Source organism: Manacus vitellinus, unplaced genomic scaffold (genome assembly GCF_001715985.3).
Source record: "Manacus vitellinus isolate BGI_N305 unplaced genomic scaffold, ASM171598v3 scaffold_47_pilon, whole genome shotgun sequence".
In the NCBI taxonomy this organism is placed as follows: Eukaryota; Metazoa; Chordata; class Aves; order Passeriformes; family Pipridae; genus Manacus; species Manacus vitellinus.
The window spans coordinates 5,559,441-5,585,793 of NW_021940585.1; the positions used below are offsets into that span (position 1 = coordinate 5,559,441).

At 55.5% G+C, this 26,353-nt stretch overlaps 2 protein-coding genes across 3 annotated transcripts; one reads left to right on the forward strand and one right to left on the reverse strand.

Moving 5' to 3' along the window:
- Positions 1–4,468: 4,468 nt before the first annotated feature.
- MLN (motilin) lies at positions 4,469–9,559 on the reverse strand. Its single transcript, XM_018079690.2, has 5 exons — positions 9,538–9,559; positions 7,566–7,691; positions 6,101–6,217; positions 5,363–5,471; positions 4,469–4,605 (listed from the first exon to the last, which is right to left on the reverse strand). The coding sequence occupies exons 2-5, from the start codon at positions 7,680–7,682 to the stop codon at positions 4,598–4,600; spliced, it is 351 nt and encodes a 116-aa protein (XP_017935179.2). The 5' UTR covers positions 7,683–7,691; positions 9,538–9,559; the 3' UTR covers positions 4,469–4,597.
- Positions 9,560–19,366: 9,807 nt separating this feature from the next.
- Positions 19,367–23,933, forward strand: LOC103767183 (green-sensitive opsin). 2 transcript variants are annotated; one of them, XM_018079608.2, is made up of 5 exons: positions 19,367–20,010; positions 21,715–21,883; positions 22,256–22,421; positions 22,533–22,772; positions 22,953–23,149. In XM_018079608.2, the coding sequence occupies exons 1-5, from the start codon at positions 19,650–19,652 to the stop codon at positions 23,082–23,084; spliced, it is 1,068 nt and encodes a 355-aa protein (XP_017935097.1). In that variant the 5' UTR covers positions 19,367–19,649; the 3' UTR covers positions 23,085–23,149. The 2 variants fall into 2 exon arrangements, with proteins under 2 accessions (XP_017935097.1, XP_029818379.1); XM_029962519.1 differs by lacking the exon at positions 22,953–23,149 and adding an exon at positions 23,777–23,933 and having other exon boundaries at positions 19,605–20,010.
- The last annotated feature ends 2,420 nt before the right edge of the window (positions 23,934–26,353 follow it).

The following is a 26,353-nucleotide window of genomic DNA, read 5'->3' on the forward strand; positions in this document are numbered from 1 at the left end:
GCTGCTGCTCCCCTCGGGACAGGGGAGAAGGGGCGAGAAATGGGGAAAGCAAAGGGCAAAAGCAGCCTCAGCGCTGGGGTCGGCCAGTGTCACCGCCCGCGACAGTGACGGGTTGTCCCCCCCTCGAGCATCTCCCACCTCACCCCGACCAAGCCACACCGATGTTCTGACGCTTTCAGGGCCGTTCTCCCCAAAAATGTGTCTTTCCCAGCCATCTGCCAGCCCCACACACATTGCCTTCACCGCTGCCAAGTCTCCGCCAGCGGCTGGGGCCCGGCCAGCGCCTTCGTGGGATCGGGGGCCGGAGCCCAGGGATAATTCCCGGGAAGGAGGGTCCCCGCACGCTCCACAGCACAACACAGCAGAACCAAGCGTCGACTTGTAAATTTGTTTTGGCAGGGCAGTGATGTGCAGTAATTGCTTTTTCCTGCTCCCGCCTCTAAAGAAAGTAATGACAGTGGCTGAAATACTGTGGCGTAATATCGGAATTTAATTAAAGATAACGAGAAAGCGGCGATGAATGCACAGGCTGGACGTGTGCCGCTGGTGTTGGGATCGAGGTGTGATACCGGAGTGGGAGACATGCCGTGGTCCCTTGGGAATGGGACCCACAAGGAGTGGGAGGCTCGGGGGGATGCTTGGCCTGGATGAGACGGGAAGAGCTGAGCTGTGCATTCCTGACATGAATCCCAGAATCACTGAGGTTGGAAAAGACCTCCAAGACCATGGAGTCCAACCTATGACCAATCCCCACCTTGTCCCCCAGCCCAGAGCACTGAGTGCCATGTCCAGTCCGTCCTTGGACACCTCCGGGGATGGGGACTCCACCACCTCCCTGGGAGCCCCTTCCAATGCCTGACCCCACCAATGCCTCCTCGTGTCCCACCTGAACCTCCACTGATGCATCTTGAGGCCATGTCCTTTCATCCTGTTGCTAATCCTTCTTTCGGGACCCTCTTCCTTGTTCAGGGCTCCAAAGTTCACCTCCCTCTCCCCAGTTTATCCAAGAAAGCAGCAACAAGATGCTGAGATTTGTTCATCTGGTTGGCAACAGCAAATATATCCTCAGTAGAGGCCAGGGAGCCCATTACAAGAGCAAACTCAGCTCCACTGGGAAGTATGAACACGCCAAGCTGAGCCTCCCCTGCGCTCAACAGCAAAGCACCACTGACAGCTCATAATGTGGAGCGGGGTCTAATGTAAATGAGGAATTAGAATATTACACAGATTCTGTGAGCTCACAGCTCTCGCTTTGGAGAAGCTCTGCCCAGACATGCAGATCAGTGCTGGCATCCAAGCCTGAGCTGATGCAAACCCAGGAATCACATGAACTCATCTTGTTCTGGAGAAAAAGGGCAACAGCAAAAGCCCCGAACCTGTCTTTTCAACTTGAGTTTCTGTCAGTCAGGGAAGTTACTCCTGGCCAGAGTTTGGTCCAGCAGCCTCATTGCATGAACTTTTGAAGGGGAGAACATGGGAATGGTGTTGGAGAACTGGAGGATGGGGGGAAAGCTGTGATTCCTCCTCAGAAGGGAGGTTGGCAGGCCTCTTAGTTGTGGAGAGGAATCCACAACCCTTCTTCCCTAACAAGGCAACCCATGGGAGCAGCCCTGCCTTCCCTGGAAGGTAGCTGGAAGGCTCCCATGGGGGAGGCAGCAGGAGCAGAGAGGCCTCCTCCTCTCAGCCCATATCCCCGTGGACAATCCTCGTTCCTGTCCCCCTGCCCACAGTGCCGGTGATGAGCCTGGCAGTGGATTTCCTATTTTTGCAGCCCCCTCATCATCCTCACAGCTCTGGGAGCAGCAGGGGCTGCCGGGAGCTCGGCGATGCTCAACTGTTGAAAGGCAGTTTCCCAGCCCCCGGTGTAGCTCTGAATCTCTTGGCTGTAAATATCCTGGGAAGCTGGGACAGCGAGGAGGGGGCATCCTCCACCTTCCCTGCGAGCCCAGAAGCTGCCTCAGACCTGCTGGCACTGACTCAGATGCCAGCTGGGAAGAGCAGCCGTGTGGCACCGTCTGCTCCTCCTCTGGAAGCAGAGACAGGCCTGGTGTGACAGAGGGACAGGAATAGATCTGCTCCCTGTTCACACAGTGAGGAGGGGAGCGGCTGCACCCCAAAACCCACAGGCAGCAGCTGAGCCCTTCCCCTCCCGGCTGATGGGCTGCTGAAACCCCGCCATCCCCCCTCCTCAGCCATGGCATTTGGGTGACAGTCCCACATATGTCACCGGGGAAGTGTCGAGTCTCACTCGGGAGCCGACTGTGCCGATTTATCACCCTGTCACTCACGGCAGTGGCACAGGTGTGACCCAAGAGCCCCTGTCCTCGCCCTGCTGAGTGATTATTATGTTAGAAAGTCAGAGGTGACTCCATTCTCTTCTCTCCTCTTTCCCTGCCTCTCTCCACCGACTGTGGGGCTGCTCATCCCACCATGAAACTGGTTTCTGGAGCAGCAAATTCTTCCTGCCTGCCTGCAGGTGGGCCTGGGTGCTGCTGCCACCAAAGCACCTTCCAGGGCACGGGGGTACCGTCTGTCCTGCAGCCTGGAGAACATTTCCTTCTTAACCAGAGCTCCTCTGACAACAGGAGTTGTGCCTGGGGCAATGGTTGGGGTCCATCCATCTTCTCCTTCCAGCAGAGGTTCTGCTTCTCCTATTCAAGCCCCTGAGGGTGGAAGGAATTCAGCTCCAAAAGCTGGAGTCCCTGTGTACTTTGGTGCCTGTTTGGACAAGACAGTTGTTGCTGCAGGACAGGCGTTCCTACAGCCACTGTCACTACCAGCCCTATGTCCTGAGCTGGGATTTATAGCCAGGACAACTGGGAAGAGCCACTGGCAGAACCGATGGGTCAAAGCCAGCCCTTGCTGCTGCAGCTTGTCTGGGTCCAAGTGTAAGAGCAGAGGGAGAGATCCCTGCAGTGGTGAATCTCCCTGTGGAAATCTCCACAGCGTCAGCCTCACACCACCCTGGTGGGAAATGGTCCAGGAAGCAAATCCAAGAGGCTCATGTTCACTTTCTTTCCTGCTGTCACTGGAAAACTTTCCTTCCTGGCTGGCACAGGGGAGCTGTCAGTCTGGGAGGTGGTGGGAGTGAAGGAGCTGGGCCAAGGACACACTGGAGGGACAGCCCTGAGCTGCAGCAGAGCTCACACAGGGGGTTTAGGAGCAGTTTTCCCCTCAGGGGGAAATTCTCCTTGTTTTCCTGTAGCAGGGCAAAATCATACCTGGAGTAAAGGTTTGGGTCTCTCTGGTCCCCCCTGCAGCCAACAGCCTGTCTCTGATCTGGCTGCACACCGGGGTAAGTGTGATGCAGCTCCTCCAGTGATTCCTATGCTGGCCCTTCCATGGATGTCACTCCACTGCAGACTGAGCTCCTGTAGCCCAACAGCCGAGGCTGCTCTCACTTCCAGCCTAATGGAATGCATTATTTCCCATCTTCCTCCCCCTCAGAGTCATTATAGTGATTTCACAGCTCACCCTGTCTCAGCAGCAAACCCAAAAAAGCAGGAGCTACCTGGAGCTGATCAGTCCCTGGACAAGGAGTGTGCCTTTGGATCAAACATTAGAGCTGTAATCCACGCTGTGCTGGATGTTCCATTATGCACTGGGAGATCTCTCCTCTCCCGAGGGCTGGTTATGGCAGAACACGCTGAGGGGTGTTGTTCCAGCACAAACAGAGCTATTGGAATGAGCTCAGCGAGAACAGAACTCGGGTTGGGTTGGGAGGGTAAAATTGGATTGGAATTGGATAAATGCACGTACAAACCATTGATCTCATCCATCCTTACTTTACATATGTTGGATTTCCTGCTGCCAGCATGGAGGAGCAGCTCTAAAATTAGCCAAAGGTATGGAAATGGAGAGCAGGATGTTCAAGTGGAATTACAGTTTCACCTCCGGGTGCATTTGAGAGGCAGCAATGAGGGCAGAGCCCGGTGTCATTGCCACGTGCTGGGCCTGGCACAGCCATGGCACACGGACTCCTCACAGTGCTGTTCATATCACAGGGGGCATGTGAGGGGTTTGGAGCACAGGCAGGAGCTGCAGATCAGAGCTCCTTCCTTGGACACCTCCAGGGGTGGGGACTCCTCCACCTCCCTGGGCAGCCCCTTCCAGTGCCTGACCACCCTTTCCATGGAGAAATTCCTCCTTTTGTCCCACCTGACCCTCCCCTGGCACAGCCTGAGGCCGTTCCCTCTCCTCCTGTCCCTTGTTCCCTGGGGAGCAGAGCCTGACCCCCCCAGCTCCCCCCTCCTGTCAGGGGGTTGCAGAGCCAGAAGGTCCCCCCTGAGCCTCCTTTGCTCCAGGCTGAGCCCCCCCAGCTCCCTCAGCTGCTCCTCACAGGACTGACTCCCGAGCAGTGCTCAGGAAGATGGGGATGTTCTTTAGAACCCAGAGCCCTCCCTCTCTCCTTTCCCACACTTCTCCATCTGGCTGAGAAGCACGAAGGATTGAAGACACAAATCCTCCGTTTAATTGTGCTGCGCATTTTATTATCTCACCTCAGATTTTGCTGTTAATCTCTTACAGATTTCGTTTACATAAGTGGAATCTTTCAGCTTTAGCAGCTCCTGCGCTTTCTCTTCTGATTCTGCAGATATCAATCAGCTAAAAAGAAAAGAGGAAAGCACAAGTGTCCTTAAATTTATCATTCAGTCTTTCAGGGCTTTCTATATTGTTTCCCACTCCTCATCTCCTAAAGTAAAAGTTCAAAAGCAAACTGAAATCAGCACAGGCAGAACAACCCTCACAGGGAGAGCAGGATCCTCTTACCTGGGCTTACATGTCCCAAAAAAGGCAAAGGTGCAGATATAACTCTGGGGAGACCCATCCCACCAATCCCTTAATCTGCAGGCAGGAAGAGCTGCACAGCAGACTGCCCCTGGATGTTTTATTTGCTGCAGTTCCCACACACTGAGCCCAAAGGAAAAGGAGGATTTGCAGCAAATTCGGGTGTAATTAAGTGTTAGTGTTAAGCCCCCATGCAGGGAGCTGGTGTTCTGAGCTGGCTGCAGGTGCTGAGCTGCCTTGCAGGTGCAGCTGGAATTATAAACCCTTTTGGAAAATGCTCCCTGAAGACTGAGGACATTTGGGGAGGAGTAGGGAAGTGGCAAACAGCACCGAGGGGAGCTGCTGGGATGGGCTGTGCTGCTGCTGACAGCCAATCTCAGCTCCAGGGCACAGGCAGCACCTTACGAAGAAATAACCTTCCCAGAGGGGAGTGGTTGGGTTCTGAGGGCTCTGTAAAGTGAGCAAATGTGACACAAAAGCCCTTCTGGGGAATATAAATGTCTCCGTGCTGGTGAGCTGGTGAGGGGAGGCAAAGGCAGAATTCCCAAGGCAGAAATCAGCCTCCTGACAGTACCGTCTGGGGTGTCCTGTAACAGCTCTGCCAGCACTTTCTCCAGGGCATCTTGGTATTTTTCCAGCTGCCTTGGGGTGAGCCACATCCCAGGTCTGACAGGAACAGCCTGCTGTTGAGAGAGCCAGAGAAGTCAGAAGGAAAAGCTGAGGAGAGCAGAGGGAGGCAGGTTGGGAACAGCCAAGCTCCCTGCGGGAGTGGCTGCACAGACAGGCAAAGAGTTCCCTGTGTTCAAGTGGAAAAGCACAATTTTCAGACTTGGTAACCAGGCAAACATGTCTTTGAGAGCTTAGCCTGGCACTTAAATCCCTAAAATTGTCCATTTTCTGCACTGTATACAGACTTTGGGGAGTGCAGCTGCATGGGCCCAAGTTTATAAGTAAGGTCTTGCCAGTGCAGAGAAGTGTGGGATCAGAGGTGACACTGGGCAGCACAGCTGGAGCTGGGTGAGAAGGTGACAGGTTAACCCCAGAGCTGAAGCAGAGCTGGGAATCCCTGCCTTGAACTTGGCTGGGGTTCACTGAGTGGCAAAGGCAAACCTCATGGTTCCATTTTCCTGAGGGAGAAGCCAGGTGGGTCTCAGGGGTGACCTGGCTGCTGAGTGTCCAAGATTATATACAGGGGGGAGGTAAAACCTTTCTCTGGGGCAACCTGGCAGGGCTGGCAGAGGACACCTCCTGGGCTCCTTGTCCCCCCCTGTGTGTCCTCGTGGGCTCCTCAGAGTCCAATGGCTCAGCATACCTGGATGGCCCTGGCCGTGCTGGCACCCACACCGGGCTGCTCAGAGGAGCCTTCCTCGTCCAGCTGCTGCAGGGAGCTCAGGGATTTCTTCTGCCCTCCCCTGTTCCTCTCCTTCTCCTGCAGCATCAGAGCAGAGAGCAAGTGGCACAGTCAGTGATGCTGGGACACAACATCCCGAGGGTCCCAGACCTGCTCTGCACCACAGCCAGGAACCCCCAGTGCTGGGCACAGAACCAGGGCACAGGAGGTCTCACCACTGCCTGGAGCCAAGGTGGAATCCCCCCAGGGCCTCAGGAAGGGCCAGCGTGGCCTTGGGGGCTGAAATGCTGCCATGCAGCAGAGGCTGCACGTGGGAGTAAGGTCGGGTTACAGGGTGGAGAGGGAAGGTCTGCAGTGAACAGGACACTCGTGTCACTGCTGATCAGTGCAAGGTGACACCATCAGCTGAGGACAGTGACCTCACTGAGCTGGCCCAGAGACCTGGTTCTGTTCTGGGGCACTGGCAAGAAGTTTAACTGAGCCCTGCACAGGCTCATGGCACGTGGAGAGCTCTGGGCAGAGGTTGTGTGTTACCAGCCTTCCTGCAGGTCTGTAATGTCAGTCCTTTACCAGTCATGGGGCCAAACTTGGCTTCAGGGCCCTCCCTTTATTCACAAAGGAAAAAGCCAGAGATGCTTTGGAATATGACAGACACATGCTCAGAGGAGCAGGGGCAGCGTTTGGGGGACAGAGTTCACCCACACACATCTAGAAGACCCTCAGTCCCTGGCAGACATGGAGCTACAAGGGCTGTGACACATGAACAATCGACTGGAGAGCGTGCATGGGTCCCCCCATCCTTCCTGAGGACACTGAGGGATGACTGTGCTCCCCACAGGAAGAATTGCCCTCCAGTGAGGGGATGGGTGTTGGAAATAGGATTTCTCCCGGCATCAATGGGCTCTGCACTGCGGGGGAAGCTCACTCGGGCTGTGTTTCAGAAGATGCAGTTCTCTGAGCCTGCCTGACACTTCTCAACAGTATTAGTTTCACATCAAAAGCAAAAACGTTCTCTCTGCACGTCCCAGAGGTGACAACCATCCGGAGGATGGTTAATTATTTGTTGCAACAAAAGACCCGTCACTGTGGTGATGGGAGGCTGCAGCTTCGCTGTAAAAATTACAGCCACTAGCACAGAGGAAGGAAAAATGAGCCCATGGGCTGCAGGTGATAACCCACACAGGGCTGTCAGACCTCATGGAGAGGAGTCCAGGCTCTTCCTTTCTGGTCTCACACCTTAGGAATTGTCTCTGTCCTCCCCCATTGCCCTGAACTCTGGGAGGAGTGTGGGATGGGCTGGATCACAGTGTCTCCAGGGAAACAGGAGGGGCAGGGGATGGGGTGACAGTGGCACCTGCAGAGTCTGAGGGGTGAGGGCTGGAGAAGAACCTTTCCTGGATTATTCAACACATTTTGGAGGGGTTACCTGCATTTTCTGGAAGTCACTATGGGTGAAGAAGGGCATGAAGCCTTCAGCCTGTTCAGCCAGCAGAGACACCAGGTACACCAGGAGCAAACTGGCCACCACCTTCCTTGAAACCATCGTGAGAGTCTGAACAACACAGGAAAGAAGACACCAGGGTAAAGTGTGGACAGGGACATTCGACCAGAAATCCCTTTGGCCTCGCATCAGCTGCAATCAAATTCACCCCCCAGCTAACCAGAGGTATATTTACTCTTCCAGTAGCTCCCGAGCTGAGAATAGAAGTGTCTTGACTGACAATTCTCTTCTCCAACCTGTTTGTGTAAACAGGTTTGTTCTTGAGCACCATCTCCAGGGACATCAAGCCCAGCCCTGCAGTGCTGCTCCAGCCTCCCTCCAGCTCTGCTGGAGTGAGACTCTCACACATCCAGAGCAAAACACTCCCATCAGTCCCACTGCCAGCACGGGAGACTGTGCTGCTGTGAGAGAGAAAAACCACGACAGCTGTCTTGTTAATTTTTGGTTTGCTGTTCCTCACCCCTGGAAGCCTTGGTGGACTGGATCTTTTAAGAAGCCTCATTGGGTCCAAGAGAGAAAGGTGCTTGCCAGGTGTTTGCCAGCCCAGCTCTGTATAAGCCTGGAATAAAGGGCTCTAAAAACCACCTTCTGGAGTGATTTAACTGTGACTTCTCGTCAGGAGAGGACTTACGTAAACGTTAAATGTTCTCTTTAAATATTAAAATACTCTCCCCAGATGGATTTAATGAAGTCTGGTCCCACAGCTTAACTACTTCACCTGATTGGAGCCTGATCCTTAATTAGTTTCGGCAACCTCTTGGTTTGGACATTATTGAAAAGACATTGTTAGGTCAAATTTGACTCCTGAATTAGATTTGCCATAAATATCAGCTGGTATTGAACCGATGGCCAGTGGAAGTTAATAAATATTCTCTTTCCATAGCACCTGCCAGTCACATCCTCTCCTCACTGCTCAGGGCAGCACTGGGGCCATCTCCCCCTGCCCACCCACGCTGGGGCACCCCAGCCCCAAGGTCCCCCTGCCCTGGGACATCACCCTGGGTGTCCCACCAGAAGCATCATTTCCTGCAGGGATCAGGACAGGATTTCTTAGGCTCTCCCCTTGCAATGTAACGTGTTACCTCAACAGCATCAATCTTTTGTGCCTTTTCATTTGTTCTATCACTGTAGTAAAATATTGCTGTGTACAAAGAAATAAACCCCGTCACCACCTTCATCTCAGCTTGACTATCCCTTTGGGAGTTGATTCGCTCCCTCTTCCCCCACAGAAACACCCACACACACTTCTTCAGTCAAAAAATGTCCTTTCTGAGTGGCCCTCCCTTATTTTGCAGGCAGGACATGTTTCCCAGCCCAGAGATCTCTCGCTCAGCCTCTCCAGGCAGAGTGTACTTTGTTGGTAGTGAATTCCCAGCTCCAGAGGGAAAACACAAAGCAGGAGGATCCCAAGTTCAGCATCAGCACAACAAAGTACCACAGGGGGTGCCAGGTCTGCCCATCCCCCTGTGAACGGGGGAGAAATGGCAGTTTGGGGCAGGAGGGGTGAACAGCCCGCGTGAGCACAGTGACAAGGCAGGATGTTTATCTACGGAGCTGTCTTCCAAAAAATCCAGTCATTCCTGTCAGCAGGACCTGCCTGTGACTCATTTTGTCAGTTGAGCTCAGGGGGCACCCGGGCTACCTGTGCTCTGCAGCCTTGGTGCCTGCTGGGTGCCCATGGCAGGGAGGGAGGCAGGAGCTGCTGGAATCAATGCTACTGTGATGGGGAGGGAGCCAAAAGCACCTTCCCCTTTGTTTCAGCATTGCTTTTGTTCCCTCCTCCTCCTCCTCGGAGCTCTCTCTGCTGGGGCCAAGACATGCCAGGAGCACCAGCACATCTGAGTGCCCACCAAGTGCCCACCCCCCCAAGGTGTGGCAGCAGGGACCGTGCACCTACCTGGGCAGTGCAGCCACGGGACGCTGGAGGTCAGAGCTCTTCTCCCTGCTGTTCCCTCCTGGGTGCTCCTGCTGGCCTTCCTCCCTTTATATCCACGTGCAGTCACTCACCTGCGCAGGTGCCCCCCTGTCCAGCTGCCAGGAGGCTCCTGGCCTGCATGGAAACGGGTTTCCCAGGCAGGGAATGTTGTTATCAGCATTGGATTTTTAGGAGTTCCTCGTTTCCAGGCAGATCCCCTTTGCTCCCTCCCCAGGTTCTGGCTCCAGGCTGGCAGCAGTTCTCAGTGAGTCCCAGACAGATCTCCTGCTGCCTCTGCTTCCCCACCTATGACATGGAGAGATTCCTCTCTCCTGCCTTGTCTTTGTAGATCCTGAGCCCTGCAGGGTGAAGTTTTCACCGTGTGAATATACCAGCAATAAAATGACACCTGTGTCATTATTATATTATTATATTTCCACTGCATTTGACAAATCACAATAATGTCAAAGTTGCCACTTTGAGTCTTCCCGTGGCCCCTTTTCCCACCCTCATCGAGCCTTTCCCAGTCCTGGGCACACAGGTCCCCCTCAGGGACATAAACCCTGCACTGACATCCCTCTCCAGACATCTCTCTCCCCCTCTGTGCTCCCCCGAGACCCTCGGACAGGAGCTGATGCCGGAGGGTTTGGGATCAGGCCAGGCACATCCTGGTGCTGTTCATGAGGAACCTGAGAGCAGCCAGGCGAGAGACAGGAGGGGGGAACGAGGGGAGGCAATGAAATCCATCTGCATCAAGCAGCCCCATGGGGTGTGAGAGCAGGGAGTGCACAGCATTCCTGCCTGGCCGGGCAGTGTGTGCGGGAGAACAGGGGCGGCCGAGCCGCGGGAATGACATTTGTCACCTGGCTCCAGCACGGAGAGTCAATACCACACCAACACCCCCGGGGCCACAAGGGCCTGCTGCTGTCACAGCCATCAATACCACTCGATTTGGGCCAGAGCCCCCCTGCAGAACACGTGCCTGTCACTAAGGTGCTTCCTGGCTCCCCTGCATTCCTGGCAGGTTATCGCTGGGGCCGAGCTGGAAAACTCCCAGAGGCGTCAGCACAGCTTCTGTCCCTGGGACCATGTGTGGGGTGATGAAAGAACTTTACACACACCACAGGGGGGGTTTCTCCCCTCCCTTTCCTAAACAATTTGCACAAACCCCATTTGACACCGGCTCTCATTTTAATTGACTTTTCCAGTCCTTTTTTGCTTGGTTATGATGGATGCAGCTGACAAGTCAGCAGATGGTGCTGGGAAGTGACAAATTAGTTACCGAGAAAGGTCACTTTTTCAGAGCACTAAACTTTCCCATGTCTTGTCCCTTCGTCCCTCCAAGATGTGGCTGGTTGGCAGCTTTCCATCCATCTGCAACGGAGCCTCGGCATCGGAAAGGACAACCTTCCAAATCAAACAGGCAGATGAAAATTAATCATATCTGTATTAGCTGCATGCTGCCTGCCAGCCTCACCTCTTAATTATGCAAGAGTGCTCAGAAAGGAAGGAATCATGGAGCTGAAAATAAGGGATCTGACTCCAAGTCTGCAGTGGAAGCGCCAGAGTGGGTGGGAGCAACAGGCACCTCTTGGCTCTGGGTTTGCCCAGTCCATGAACGCAGCTTTTGGCACATTCCCATTGTCTCTGCAAAACGAGGATAAATGAAAATAAAAAATCCCAGCTGGAGATCTCCCTGCCAGCATTATCATGCAAAAATTCCATCCTGCTGCAGCCCTGGCACAGTTTGCAACCTGCAGCCCCCAAAACTCCCCTTGGGTTATGGTGCCAAACCACAGCAGAGGTCAGAAGTTCAGCAGAAATGTGATGTGCGAGATGGGGCCGGTGCAGTTCTGCCTGTTCCTGAAGTTAAACGTTCGGCATAATTGGAAGTAATTTTCTCTGGAAACTGGCAGTGGAAGTGCAGTCCATTAAGCCATGTATCAACTGCAGTGTCAGGGAAGCGAGGGAGGGACGAGCTCCCCGTGCCAGAGGCACCGAGCATTTGTCTCCATGCCCTGTCTCTCCCCTCCAAGCCGCCCTGGGCTCGGGGTGTTTGGCAGTGGCTGCAGGAAGCAGGAGATCAGAGCCAGGATGACTCTGAATTTCAGCCCCAGGCCTCTGCAGTGGTGGGGAGCACGTGGGGGACTGGGGAGCACTGAAATCCCCCCTCCTGCTCTGGGCAGGCACTGGGGGGTCCCCAGCAAAGCTTCCAGTTTGGGGGTGAGCACCAGAGCTCCAAGAGCCCTCGTGGGCCACATCACCCTCTTCCCCCCATATCCAACAAGCTGCCTGGATGGAGCTGGCATGCTGGGAAGGGGGGACAGGGCTTTATGCAGGGCCAGTTCCTCCCACAGCCCTGCCAGACCCACAGCAGCCATCAGGCTTGGAAAAAACACATCACCGAGGCCCAGTTCCCTTTGCTGGAGCTCACAGGAATCTCTGTCTCACCCCACTCACGTGGAATTGGTTTTGCCCAGCATCAGATGAGTCCAAAACCTGGTGCAGGCTCTGCTGCTGGAATGGCTGCAGTCACACAGCGAGGTCGGCGTGGGAAGGGGCTCACTTTGGGCTCGGGAAGCAGCAGCAGAAATCTCCTTTTGCCAGCCCAGGCACATCCTCCAGCTGCTGTCACTGCATGGATGTGTTACAGACTTCACAGGCTCTGAATGCTCCTAATGAGTAAAAGCACCAGTGGCAAATTTTAGTGCAGTTTTCCAAATACTAATGCTCGATAAACATTTGCAGAATTCACAGGCTTAAAACGTGTGTTAATCTGCAGCATCAATATTTTAAGGGCCCAATGTCACCCTTCCTGTCCCCAAACTTGCCTGGTCCCACTCGGATTCCTCCCCATGGCTCTGGTGTAATTCAGGGTAATTCATGGCCATTCCTGGCTGAGTGAGAAGATGCATTAAAAAAATCCCTTTTTCTAATAAAATACATTTCTGTGCTAATAAACACTTCCTGTTCTCTCAATCAAGGAACAAAATAAACAAGAGTAAAATGTCTCCTTGCTTCATTTTTCTGCATTTTGGTCACTCCTTTGCCATCCTCTCCCCAAGCTGGAAGAAGTGAAGAGAGAAAGGAGAGGAGGTGAGAGAACACGATGGGATGCAGCTCAGCTGTTCCCATTTTGGTTTTCAAATCCAAGCTACAGAGTTTGCACTTGAAGGCTCAGGAATATTTTTAGGAATGGTAGAAGATGCAGCCTCATGCACAGTGAGGGGCTGTAACTGGCTTATCCTGTGGGACTGGGTGCCCTCCCTGGGCACCCCTCTGTCTCTCTGGGGTGCTGGTGACCCTGGGTAGGTGGTGGGAGAGCCTGGGATCTCCCATAATCCAAGTCCTGGGCTGAGCTCAAAGGCAGGGAAATCGCTCAGCATTTCAGTAAAAGAGGTCCCTGCCCTGCTCACAGGGAATATTTATTAGATTTGATGAAGTGCAATTCAGCTTTTACACACTCCAGGCACCCACTGACCTTTTATTTTCTCGCTCCCTCCTTCCCTCCTGCTGTTCCCGTATCAAACACCAGCGGATCAGGTTAAGCACTGCAAGACAACACACCCAGGCACCACGAACTGCATTAAGTGGCTGTTTGTGGGGCCGCTCGGGCTGTCACAGCAGCAGGGGGATGATGGATGATGTTCCTGCTCCCACACAGGAGGCAAAACCCAGCCCTGTGCTCACCACTGCAGGGGGGGCACTCAGGTAAGGCCCAGCTCAGTGCAGCCAGGTGTGTCCCCGAGGGAAGGGATCCAGCCCCCAGGATCTGCAGGTGACCATGGACATGGGCCAGGCATGTGCCCACCCCGGGGGAAAGAAGGGCAGGGAAAAAAGGGGGGAAAGAAAGAAGAGGGGGGGAAAGAAGAGGCACAGCCATTGCTGTGGTCAGTGGTTCCAGCTGCCAGTAGGTGTCCTGGGACAGTGGCAGATTGGTGCCAGCTGCCCAGGATTTGTCAGACCCTCACTGGAGTCACCCTGCTCGTCCCACAGCCCTCAGCACTCAGTGGCTGGTTATCTGTGTCTGGGGTTTGCTGCTGCTTCATCTCCATTCTGGCTCCCAAGGCACCAGTTCATCCTGCAAAGAACAAGGAATCAGGGTCAGATGCCTTGGGGTGACAAACAGACGGTGCAGGTGACAGGTCAATGTGCTCCCTGTGAGTGACCCCAGGAGAGACCTGGGGACCAGGGAACAGCAGCACTGCTATCCCTGCTGGGACATGGGGCCAGGAAAACCAGATGGAAAACTCTGACAGCCACAGAAAGTGCTGCAGAGACAGTGGGGCCTGTGCAGATCTGATCCCAGCAGAGGACTCACATTTGATAAAATACCCATTTAATCCGTGGATCTTTTGCTCAGGCCTGGAACAGCAACCTCAGCGAAAGCCTCTCAACCACAAAAGCTTTAGAGAGCTAAACACTAAAGACTGGGAATTAAGGAGAATAAATATTAATGAAAGGAGTGGAAATATCCATCATTTTCCCAGACAGTCCTGCCCGTGCCCTGCTCCTCTGCACGGGCCCTTCGCGTTCCTGCTCTCCGGAGCCCCGGCAGCGCTCGGAGCGATCCTGCAGGGCTGGAGCTGAGGCACGAGCCATGCAGAGGATGGAGGGAGCCCATGGGGAAGGAAAAGGAGGAGCAGGGGCTGCACAAGAAAAGGGTTGCTGGACCAACGTGGGATTCACTGCTGCAGGTCAAGCCCCAAGCGGCGCAGCCAGAGCCAGAACTGTTACATAAAGGGATGGGGAGGAACCCGGCCTGGGCTGGATGGAAGAAGAGAATCCAATTACAGGATGAAGGACACAGGGAGAGGACAGACACATTTGGTCTGGAGCAAATCCATAAAAGGCTTTAGAGCAGGGATGGCAAGAAGGGGACAAAAATGACCTGCGGTGCAGGACCCTCGGCCACCAGCAAGAGGAGTAGGGGCCTTGGAATGGGGCAGAAGGCAGGGAATGGGGCTCTGCAGCTGGCTGGGGGCATGACCAGGGCAGTGACAGGAGGGATTCTCCCCAGGACACCCAAAGTACCACCAGGACATGGTTTTTGCAGGAGCTGGGACACCGATTTGGCTGTTCAGGGTGCCATGGGGACATTGGACTGAGGAGCCAGCCCAGCCAGGCACCAGGGAACAGCCCTGCTGGAAAGAGAAAACAAGCAGGCAACCCCCAAATTTCCTCTGTACCGTTTCCCAAAAGATTATAACCCAGCTGCCCATGTCACAGCAGTCTCCAGGCTTCCACTGAGAAAACCAAAGGCTTGTATTAGGAAGGAAAGAAATAAATTGACCCAGTTATGACAAAACGAAGCAGCGTGTGTAGAGCATCACCGTGGAGGGCTGGGAGCAGCCACTACAAGGCCCTCAGGAATAACAGGGTTCCACTTCAAATGAGATTTACGAATTAAAAATAAAAGAGTTGGATTGTTTCTGTGTGCCTGAACCCCCTTTTCTGGCTGCTCAGCCGGGCTGAAGGCTGGGCCATGGCAACAGAGTGGACACTGCAGAAGGAGGGAGGGGGTATCTGGGCACATCCATCCCTCTGGAATTAGATAAAAACCCTCCTTCTGCCCCTCTGACTTTGCAGTCAAGCACCTGCCATTAGTCAGGTGCAGGAAAGCTTGGAGAGAAGAGCTGGACACAGATCCCTGACCCCCAGCTCTCCCAGGGAACTCCTGCCTAACGCCTGCCTGGCTCGGGCAGCCCATGAACCAGGACACATCCCAGCGAGGGACTGACTCCAGCCTGCAAGATGGGAAGATCTCACCAGAGCATCTTCACCATCACCCTGTCAGAGCACAGCTTGGTCCCTTGCACAGCCCCCAGCATGCAGGCAGTGCCAAAGCAGGCAGTGCCAGTGCAGGCAGTGCCAGGCTGTGCCAGAGTGGCTGTGCCGGCGGCTCCTCCGCGGTGCTGCAGGGCTGGGGGACTGTCTTGCACACCTGCCCACTCTGCTGCAGCCCCGGGTTGTCACTGAGGGAGGAGTGTTGACAGCACCACACGGAGCAGAGCAGGTTCACAGCTGAGCTGGGATTGCTCAGCTCCTTGGCAAGAGAATGACAGGGCCCAAAGACTGGCTGTCTCTCCAAGGAAATCCTACGGTGCTTGTTGAGACATTACCTGGATCAGCAGAGGGAGGAAAAGCCTGGGAGCTGACAGGGGCCTGCCTGCTTGCAAATACCACGAGAAGAGGTTGGCGTGGTGCAGCTCTCCTGCTTCCCAGCTGCTTTATGGCTCAGTGTATCCACTCCTGTGAGGCTGTTCTGGGGGAGAGCCTGGAGCAGGATGGTGATGGGGAACCTGCAGGAAAAGAGGAAAATGGGAAGTGGGGTCCCTTCTGCCCAAACCTTGTGGGTGGGAGACAGGAAACAGTCTTCTGTGTACCCTTATTTTTTGGGACAGAAGCAAGGGCACAGGACAAAGGAGCTCCCTGTGCACCCCCAGATCCCTGTCCTGAATGGATCCACTGGAGGGCACAGCCCTTGCCACGGCCCAGGTAATCCCTGCTGGGGGAGGGAGGGCCCACTGAACCAAATTGTAAATACATCTGTGTCCTCCTTCTCCCTGCCACATGTTTAAATCTATTTGATCCACTCTAATGGATTGATCTACAAGTTTGTGCACACACATCCTGCTTTGGACGGGCGGCTGGCAGCGCCTCGCCCATCACGGCCTGTCAGCTCCACTCAGCCTCACCTCCACGGCAGGGCGAATCCAATTACAGGATAAAGGGTTTTCTTCCCCTCCATATGGTCTCTATAACGCTCTGGCTTTATCTTTCCTTAACCCCTTTCCTGGCGAGGGAGCTCCCAAGTCCGGCGTAAGCGGCTCAGCGCCGCGGCCGCGCGTGGCTGCAATGTGATACCAGGAAATGGGGTCTTCCCAGGGCAGCCGGGGCACCAAGGCACCTTCCTCCCTCTTCCCCTGCCCACTGGGGAGGAACGAGCCCCTCCAGAAGGGAGATTTGGGGCAGCACATTGCAAAAGTAGTCAGAAGCACAGAGGAAGCTCAGCACGGCCGTGCAGGCAGCACTGTGCTCGTGGCCAAGGGTCAGGGGGCTGAGCCTCAGCCCAGCACCACAATCTAAGCTCAAGCTTCTGCTTCATGACTGATTGGTTATGCTTCTGCATTTCTCTCCATCTTGCTCTGCCAGTTGTTCCCTTTGTGCCCGTGGGCAGGTGGGTCCCTTGCCTGTGCCCAGCCCTGGTGCAGAGCTGGGCACAGGGGAAGGGACAGGCACCACAAAGGGTTCCAGGAACCCACCTCCCCCGGGGTTTGCTCTGCCTGTCGCTGAGCCCTGCCAACCAGCTGTATCAGCTCTGTGAAATCAGTTATTTGATTATAACCATCAGCTCTTGCTTTACACAGGACATGAAAGCCCAGAGCAGCTCAGGGCCCGTCACGCAGAGTGCGAACAAACAACGGAGGAGAGACAAGCTCATCTCAAAGCGCTTGGCAGGGCAGGAAAACCTGCAAGGGGGAGGAAAACCCTTTTCTTGAGGACAAACACAAAGGCAGCAAACCTCTCCTCCTGCATTAGCCAAGGCCTGGGATTTGCTGTTGCCTTTTTGTCGTAGAGTCAGCACAGAACACAACCGAGAGCTCTCCAGGAGCAAGAACAGCCTGTAAAGTTGCCCTGCTAAGAGACACCAAATTAAAGCCATCGCTTTCCATTTCTGAGACAGAGATGCAGCAGGAGCCGAGGTTGCATTCAGGACACGTCCTGGAGGAACCAGCCATCCTCGCCGGTGTCATTTCCCTGCACTGGGTTTATTCGAGGCCTCCGGAATTGCTCCGGCTGTGCTGACCCGGGAGAGCTCTAAATCCACTGACCCACACCCCGGGCTGGCTCAGGGCACTGGGGAGTCCACGAGGACACCTGTGCAGGGACAGCCCCTGTGGCACTGCAGGGGTGACTCGGGCTTACCTGCCCCACAGCCAGCTCCAAAAAGGGGAAACATCCCGGTCTGGATCTTGTTGACAGTCTGTTGGCAGTTCTCTCTCTGTGAAAGGTTCCTGGGGACCACGCATGAAGCCAAACCTGGACCACACTTCATGTTAAAGAGAGTGGAGGGGATCTGCTGAGCCAGGAAAAGTCCCTCTGCAGAAAGTACTGCTGATCCTTTCCCTCAGCACCCAGACCTGTCAGTGCCCCCTTCTCCCATAGCTGTGCTTTCCTTGTACAGCTCTCAACTCTTCAGGCAAAGTCAGGACACACAAAGAGGTGGCAGGAAGTCTCAGAGATGGGAGGGGAAAATTAACAATCCCGTGAGACACTTGTGTCCACATGTAAAACCTTGGAGAAACACCAGAGCTTTCAGGTGCTCCTGGTGCTAACTGCAAGGTTGAAGGTGAGCCATCACAGTGAAATATTGTAGCTGAAGAGAGCTGCTTTCTCCCATGGAAGCTGGGAGGGACACACTGGAATCGAGATGGATGCACAGCTTCCAGGGCCATGGGACTTCTCCACAAAAAGCTCTTCCCCTCAGGGAAGACTTAGACCCAGAATTTCATGAGTGGTGGTTTCACAGGCTGTGGGGTGAGATAATTCCAAGAGGCACAGCCATCCCATGGGGAGTCCTTGTCCCAGGGCACCTGAGGCTGGTGTGACCCACTTCCTCTGGCCATGTCCCAGTTCTGCTGCTGTTGGATCAGCGATTAGGACACGATCCATCCATCCATCCCTCCCACCCTCCTGAGCCTTCCGCTCCCGTGCCCCGGCTCTGAGAGGCTCCAGCCTTGCAGAAGGGCCTCCCTCATCCTGCAGGACAACGCTGACTTTTTCCATGCGTGTCTCGTGGAGGGCAGCGGTGAGGAGGAGGCTGAGAGCTTACCCCGTTATCCGATCAGGCGCTAACGCCCCAGATGTCAGGGATTAAGGGAAGAGCTTCCTAAGGCGCCTTAGCCAGGCCTCCTGGAGAAGGAGCACCCATGACCCAGAAGGAAGAAATGGGGAAGAGCTTGGATGAGATGGAGCACTGGTGCTCCAAGCTGGCACTGATCCTGCTGGGAAGGTTTCACGGCCTCGTGTGTCCTGGAATGGGGATCCCACATTCCACAGTCAGTGCTGAGAGACTGGGAGAAGCTTCTTTCCATCCTACTTGCTCTTCCAGGTTGGGCTGGTCTCTCTGCACTCTCTCTGGAGGGAATTCAGGACATCATTGCTAAGTCCTTTGTCCTCTGGCACAACCAGACCTGCCCCAAAACACTGCGTTTACCAGGACTGCAGCCTTTGGGATGGGCAGTGGTTTCCCCTCCTGCCTTGGCCCATCTCCTCGCACAGAGGTGGCCCTTGGCTGTGCCAGCAGAGCCTGGATTTGCTCTGTGATGGGGACAGGTATCCACACCAGCAGCCCCCAAAACCAGGCACCCAAAACACAGAGCTAAGCCAACAGCTCAGACCCACAGAGCTCAATCCAGTCTTCCCCCAGTGACCTCCTCAAGGTCAGTGGGGCAGAACTGGGCAGTCCCCAGTCCCCAAGTCTTCCCATGGGATCCTCCAGGCACTCAGGGACTCCCCAAAGCCTGTGATACACTGTGGACCCCAGAACGGCTCCATTTCCACATCAGTCACCCAAAACGGCCGCTCCCAAACTTCCCACTGCTTCTCCCACCTCTGCTCCCCTTCCCAAGGACTCCCCACCCCATCCTTCCTCCCCCCAACTCCTTAAACAATATTAAACACTTAATGGCAATTAATACGCTTTAATGCAGGTTTTGGGGCCAACTGGCTGCTTAGAGGGTGCTTAAACCATCAACCCCTCTCAATCCCGTTGCCCTTGTCACACAAAGTTAGCCGAGCCCCTCATCAGGCCCCCCCCGTGCTCCCTCGAGGGGGCCCAAGGGTATAAAACCTCCCTGGCCCGCGGGCACCGCCAGCCCCCGGCGCGGCACAGCCACCACCTCCCGTCCCCTCGGCTCCTGCTGCCCCTGACCCGCTCATTTTCGGGACCGGGGGGGGAATCCTCTACTTGGGTGGGTTTTTTCCGCACTGGGGGTTGGGGGTGGGGCTTTTTTCTCGTTAATTGGGGTCGAAGCAAAATTAATTAGAGAAAGCCCCAAAGGGAGAGCGGCTCGCGCAGGGTGGGCAGGATGAACGGGACGGAGGGTGTCAATTTTTACGTGCCTATGTCCAACAAGACGGGGGTGGTGCGGAGCCCCTTCGAGTACCCCCAGTACTACCTGGCCGAGCCCTGGAAATACCGCATCGTCTGCGTCTACATCTTCTTCCTCATCTCCACCGGCTTCCCCATCAACTTCCTCACCCTCCTGGTCACCTTCAAACACAAGAAGCTCCGGCAGCCGCTCAACTACATCTTGGTCAACCTGGCGGTGGCCGATCTCTTCATGGCCTGTTTTGGCTTCACCGTCACGTTCACCACCGCCTGGAACGGCTACTTCATCTTCGGCCCCACCGGCTGTGCCGTGGAGGGCTTCTTCGCCACGCTGGGAGGTAAGGGCTGGGGAGGGCCTGGGGCTTCTTCGGGGCTTTGGGAGCCCAGTTCCTGCCCCTTGTCGGGCCATCCCACGTCGCTGTGTGGGGCAGAGCTCGCCGTGCAGGCACTGCTTCCCCGCGCCTAAAACTGGGGAGGAAAACAGCTTTATGCATGCTTGACCTTGATCCCAAGAAGCCTCCACCCCATCACCAGCCAGGCAGCGGCAAGGAAAGGAGCCCTGGGAAGGGATCGCTGTTTGCAGGGTCCGACCTGGGGTCACCTGGCCACACTGGTCAGGTGCATTTATGGGTCTCACACCAAGGTGGCTCTCAGAGACCCCCCAGGCATGACCACACCACGTCCCTGAATCACTGCCAAACATCTCGGACCAAGCACAGGGCTGGACAAGTCATCTTAGAGGTCTTTTCCAACCTTAATGGTTCTGTGATTATTTCTTTGCCAAAAGACTTCCCTTTTGGGCAAAAATGGAGGGTTCAGGGCAGGAAGAGATATCCCTCAGGAGGGGAACCCCACGGAAGAGGTACAGGCATGGACAGGATTCACAGCTCATCTAGAGGCAAAAGGAAGAGGGAGCAGCTCCCAACCAGAGAGAACAGTAGTGGAGGGGGAGGAGGATCCAGGGTGGTTCCCAGGCTCCACAGCAATGGCTCAGCTCTGTCCTGGTTGCACCAAATTTGGGTGCCCTTGGGAGCCTCCTTATGGCACTTCTCAGGGACACAAGTGCCACCAACACTTCGCCCCTGCAGAAAGCCCTGTGGAAAACAGGGAGAATTCACTTGGCACCCCGTGCCCACACAGCACCTCGTGATGGATCTGACAGCCAACAGTCCTTGCTACCAAGATGCAGAACCACCACGAGGACTTTGCTTGCTTTCCTCTAAGTGGGGCGATTTCCCACAATGACGCTGACCTGAAAATACATACATTTAAAAACTGTGGATATTCTGACAGGGAAAGGCAGCTAAATGTCCTGATCCAAGCCAAGGAAGGGCTTAGTCTTGGGGTGAGATGATCACACAGGTCTGCACCATTTCTGCTGGGTGATCCTGGGGGCTCCTGGGCAGCATTATTTGCCTTTCCAGTGTTTGCATCTCCCAGAGAAGGAGGAGGCTCCTGTTCACAGGGAAGAAAGTTGGATGGGAAGCAGTCGCTGTGCGAGCAGCAGGTCTCCAGCGAATCCCAGCACAGGGTGTAGTTATCAGCAGATTATCACAGCTGGGGGCATTAGCAGGCTTACAGCACCACTAAACGCTCCCAATCCCCCGAAGTTTAATTATCCCTCATAAATACATGTGCACGCACACCCACCCACACGGCCCCCCCACACCTCCCCCGATGCAGCGCCAGCGGAAGGCTCATGAAACACACATTTAAAGGGATCAACAGGTTGGGAGGCATCTGGCATCATCACTGGGAATTGTGCTTCCTCACACCCAGGTGGGACTCACCCCCATGATTTTTAATCTATTAAAACCCCAGGATGATCTCTCCTCTGCCAGCACCTCTCGCTGTGGTGCAGTCCCACCCCTCGGCTCCCAGAGCTCCTGCACCTTAGGGACGGGAGATTCCCAGTTACTCAGTAGGAATGCTGGTTATCCCATGCTGATCCCCAGCCCCTCGGTTCCCTCTGCTCTTCTCCTCACCAACAAGGGGAAGACGAAGCCCAGAGGGGCTCTGAGTTCTCCCTCTCCCTCCCGCAGGCGAGGTTGCCCTGTGGTCCCTGGTGGTCTTGGCCATCGAGCGTTACATCGTCATCTGCAAACCCATGGGCAACTTCCGCTTCTCCTCCACCCATGCCATGCTGGGCATCGTTTTCACCTGGATAATGGCCCTGTCCTGCGCTGCCCCTCCCCTCCTCGGCTGGTCCAGGTGAGTCTCAGGATGCTCAGCAGCAGCAGCAGCTCTCAGCATCCCTCGTCCACAGGGGGCTCCTGGCAGGAAAGTGCTCAGCCTGGGCAGAGGGAAATAAATATCCCGCTGCCTGTGGGAGGCAGGGATGTCACAACAAGCCAGCACTGAGTGCCCAAGGGCAGCACATTGGCACAGCTGGTGCCAGCCCTGCGGGAGCCATGGGCTGCAGGGCCAGCAAGGCCCGGGCAAGGGGCACAGAGGAGCCCACCCAGACCACACGTGCCACCTTCCAGCATCCCCCGTCCTCAGGGAATCTGGTCCCAAGGTTGAGCCCCTCCTGCTGCCCCCAGGGAGGGTCCAGGTGCAGATGCCAGCCTTTCTCCCTGACAGGTACATACCAGAGGGGATGCAGTGTTCCTGCGGGCCTGACTACTACACCCACAACCCCGAGTTCCACAACGAGTCCTTCGTCCTCTACATGTTCATCGTCCACTTCTTCATCCCCGTCATCATCATTTTCGCCTCCTACGGGCGCCTCGTTTGCAAAGTCCGAGAGGTAACGCTGGGAGGGGATTAGTGGGGCCAGGACAGGCAGCTCAGGCAGCAGAGGGGTGGTGGGGCAGGGCTGGAAAGCTGCAGGGCCCCTCACCTCCCGCTGTGCCCACAGGCAGCTGCCCAGCAGCAGGAATCAGCCACGACCCAGAAGGCAGAGAAGGAGGTGACACGGATGGTGATCCTCATGGTGATGGGTTTCATGATGGCCTGGACGCCCTACGCCGTGGTGGCTTTCTGGATCTTCTCCAACAAGGGAGCGGAATTCTCGGCCACGCTGATGGCAGTGCCTGCTTTCTTCTCCAAGAGCTCCTCCCTCTACAACCCCATCATCTACGTCCTCATGAACAAACAGGTGAGATGTCCCACGGCACGCAGGGTGAGCCTCTGCCCTGGGCTGACCAGCACATCTGGGGTCACCCCAGTCATGTTGCTCCTCCCCAGAAGGGGCTGAATCTCAGTCTGGGGGCAGCAGCAAGTTCAGGGGCTGTTGGAGGCTTTTGGTGCCACATTGTCATTTCTCTCCCCTCCTCAGTTCCGTAATTGCATGATCACCACGATCTGCTGCGGCAAGAACCCCTTTGGGGATGATGAAACCTCCTCCGCCGTATCCCAGAGCAAAACCGAGGTCTCCTCCGTCTCCTCCAGCCAAGTATCGCCCGCATAGACCATGGACAGTTTGAACTGGGTTTGACCTGCCGAGCTCGGGGATTCAAACAAACGGCCACACCCCCCCTCGTGCCCCTCCCCTGCACAAGAATTTGGCTGTGCAACGTCCTGCGTAGTGGACCCCCCCGCAGCCCCCACCCTGCAACCCCGGGGCACTTTGCTCCACCACTGACACAGAGGGACCCCCGGGCCCTGCCCCAGCTCCCAGGGCACCTTAGGGGACTGTCCCCACCTGCCCCCAGCCCAGCACCCCCTGCTTGGTTCAAATTGTGTTCAAAGAGAGAAACCCCAATCTGCAACATTGTCCTCCCTGAGACGTGCTCCCCACCAGCTCCCCCTTCCCTGGGCTCCAGGGAGCACCACGGGAGCATCCAGAACCCAAAGCATCCTGACCGAGCACCATTGGAAGCCCCTGGGAGCAGGACCCCATGGCCAGGGTGGCCCCGGGTGCCCCTCGGCGGGGCCCAAGCCCGGGGCTGGCCAGAGCCGGGAATCAATTCCCACAATCCCATAAATCAATGTAACAAACGGAGCCACGAGCTTCGCCTCCAGCCCTGCTCCCTCCATCCCCAAGACAACACTGTAGATATATTTTTTTTTTGTCTTGGAACCTGTAAATATTTGCTCACATTCTTTGAAGTCTCTATCTTTCTCAGCCCTTTCCTTTCTCCTCCTCCTCCCAGCTCCGAGGCAGAGAAACCACCTTCCTTCCCCCTCTGCTCCGGCTGGACACGCACGGCCAACCTTGGAGGGTGGGGCTGGTACCGGGCGCTTTCCTGTACATATTTTATAAATAAACGATGCCACGTCAGCACAAGGACGTCTACAGGCAAGAAGTAGGGATTAAAAAATAAGAAATAAACAGAAGCAGCACAGAGAAAACCACAGATGCTCAGTCCTTGTCCTTTCTCTTGGGCTGCGGTGACAGGACCGGTGGCCAGCTGGGGACATGCGATGCTGCTGTTGCAGACACAAGCCCAGAGCTGCCCCAAAAGCTGTGGAGGGGGGAGCTGTGGGTCAGGCAAGCCCAGATCAAGGGGGAGAGCAGAGACCATCCCCACAAGGTGACAGCCTCATTAGCTGGAGCACCCAAGGGGTTTAGAGGCAAAAAGAGACAGGAACAGGGCACAGCTGGTGCTGCTGCTGCCCCACAGCCCTCACTGCCAGCCCACCAACAGCCGCTGGCTTTCATCCTTTAATATTTAAGATTTCCCCAGGTAACCTTAAATAAAACTTCAGCAAAGAGCTTTTTGCAGAGTTCAAGTTCCCCTCCCTGCGGGGCCCTTCCAGTCAGCGTCGTTATGGAATTGGCAGAGTCAGGGAAAAATCATTCCCTGTGTCAGTGAATTCGCTATGGAGCCGCTGGAGAGCAATCCTGAGTCCCATTCCTGCCAGGCCCTTGCCCTCCACCCCTCCCTGCTCAGCTCACACCTGCCCCTCTCGGGTTTTATTCCTCCTTTTTTGATCCAAAGCAACCAAAAGCAGTGGGAAGCCCAAGGCTGGTCCCTGTGATGGGAACACAGGGATACAAAACACCTTTGGCACCAAAGCACCAAGCCCTGGGGAGGGGGAAGGATGCAGCCCCCAGCCCTGGCTCCCCAGGCCCCCTCCTCCTGCCTCCACACCCCGCAGGACTGAACCTGCACCACCCAAATTCGGGGCTGCTGGCCAGACCCCGGTGCTGGGCCAGCACAGGAGGGAATCTCACACCACTCCTGCACTGAATAATTCACAGCCACTCTCCCGGTCTCGGGAGCCTCTTTTCCTTCCCTACAAAGCACCGAGCCCATTTCCCTCAGCTCTTTGAGGACAGAGGCACCGGGGCTGTTTTATGGTGAGTGACTGAACGTGGAGGAGCCCCCGCTCCACCTCCCTCCCCTCGCAGACTCCCGAGTGCAACACGTTCCAGGAGCTCAGCCCTCCCCTCCTGCACGCCCTGAGCACAGCACAGACCTGGCCCTGCATCCCCCCGCGGGTTTTACCATTTTTAAATGCTGCAGCTGTAGCCAAGGGCTGCTGCCTTTTGCACGGTGATGCTGGAAGAACCCACAGGGAATCCACAGCACTCTGAAGGGGAATAACAGCAGCCTGTGATCCCTAACAGGGAGCTGTGGGGAGCCAGGGACCACCTGGGTGTGGGCTGAGGCTTTGCAGCCAAATTCCTACAGGTAGGAGAGACAGGGAGCAGAGTCCAGCCCGTGGTGCTGTGGCAGATGCTGGCAGTGGTGCCAGGATCCCCCTGGCACTGCCCACCCAGCTGCCCCCCAGCTGTGTCCCTACCTGTGCCACCAGGGAGAATCAATCCCAGCAGAACAGTTTTCCCTCCTGGTTCATCCATCCTGCCACAAGGAGCCTTCCCAAGGTGGGTGCTGTCTGGACAGTCTGTGCCCACAGCAGCCTGAGCGTGACCAGTTATGGGCAAGTGGAGATGGAATCCCCATCCCTGGAGGTGCTCAAGGAACAGCTGGAGGTGGCACTCAGTGCTCTGCCCTGGGTGACAGGTAGGGATCGGCCCCAGGCTGGGCTTGATGATCCTGGAGGTCTTTTCCAGCCCCAGTGATCCTGGGATGCTGATGCTCTCAGGTGCAGGCAGGTTGGAGCTGTCAGTGATGCAAAGGAGCAGCTGCTTTGTCTGGGGTGGAAGCTGTGGATGGGAACAGAAGGATAAACCCGTCCTAAGAGAGTGACTGCTCTGCTCTGCCTTCAGCCCCTCTGCAGCAGCCACTGAGGGTGATGATGGCACTCCCTCCTCCTCAACCAAATCCCTACAAACACCCAGAGCACCCAAGCTCAGCACTGGTTTCTCCAAGCCATGGGGGCAGGGGAGGAGCAGCCACCAGACAACCAAAATCCTGAACCTCCTTCAGCCCTCTCTGATCCAACCCTTCCACCCCAGAAAGCATCTCATTCCAGGGTTTCTCTTTTCTGTGTCCCCCCCCTTGTTTCCAACACTGCTTTTTGGCAGTGCAAAGCTGTAATTCTCTGGGATCTGCCTCCCAGGCCCCACTCCCCTCATTTTTCAAAGCCCAGGGGCTTTTAAAGATGTTCTTCATCGACCCAACACTTATTTATATGCGAACAATCGGAGAAGATGGTTTGTCCAGTTATTAAATTTGGAGAGCTGACAAAAGCAATCAGAAGACAGATCATGTAATGGGAGATTAAGAAGGAGGCAGCAGGAGTCTGGATTCCTGGCCCCGTGTTTCAGATGGGTTTATCCATGTGTATCTCTGTATTTTTACTGCTCAGATGGCAACGTAATAAAAC

What these genes read in the sequence shown, in the direction of transcription:
- MLN (XM_018079690.2), bottom strand. Translation starts at nt 7,682, where the DNA reads ATGGTTTCAAGGAAGGTGGTGGCCAGTTTGCTCCTGGTGTACCTGGTG. An exon ending in GTGACTTCCAGAAAATGCAG is followed by an intron (nt 6,218 to 7,565) that starts GTAACCCCTCCA and finishes CTGATGCTGCAG; the next exon opens with GAGAAGGAGAGGAACAGGGG. An exon ending in GCACGGCCAGGGCCATCCAG is followed by an intron (nt 5,472 to 6,100) that starts GTATGCTGAGCC and finishes CTCTCTCAACAG; the next exon opens with CAGGCTGTTCCTGTCAGACC.
- LOC103767183 (XM_029962519.1), top strand. Translation starts at nt 19,650, where the DNA reads ATGAACGGGACGGAGGGTGTCAATTTTTACGTGCCTATGTCCAACAAG. An exon ending in CTTCTTCGCCACGCTGGGAG is followed by an intron (nt 20,011 to 21,714) that starts GTAAGGGCTGGG and finishes TCCCTCCCGCAG; the next exon opens with GCGAGGTTGCCCTGTGGTCC. An exon ending in TCGTTTGCAAAGTCCGAGAG is followed by an intron (nt 22,422 to 22,532) that starts GTAACGCTGGGA and finishes CTGTGCCCACAG; the next exon opens with GCAGCTGCCCAGCAGCAGGA.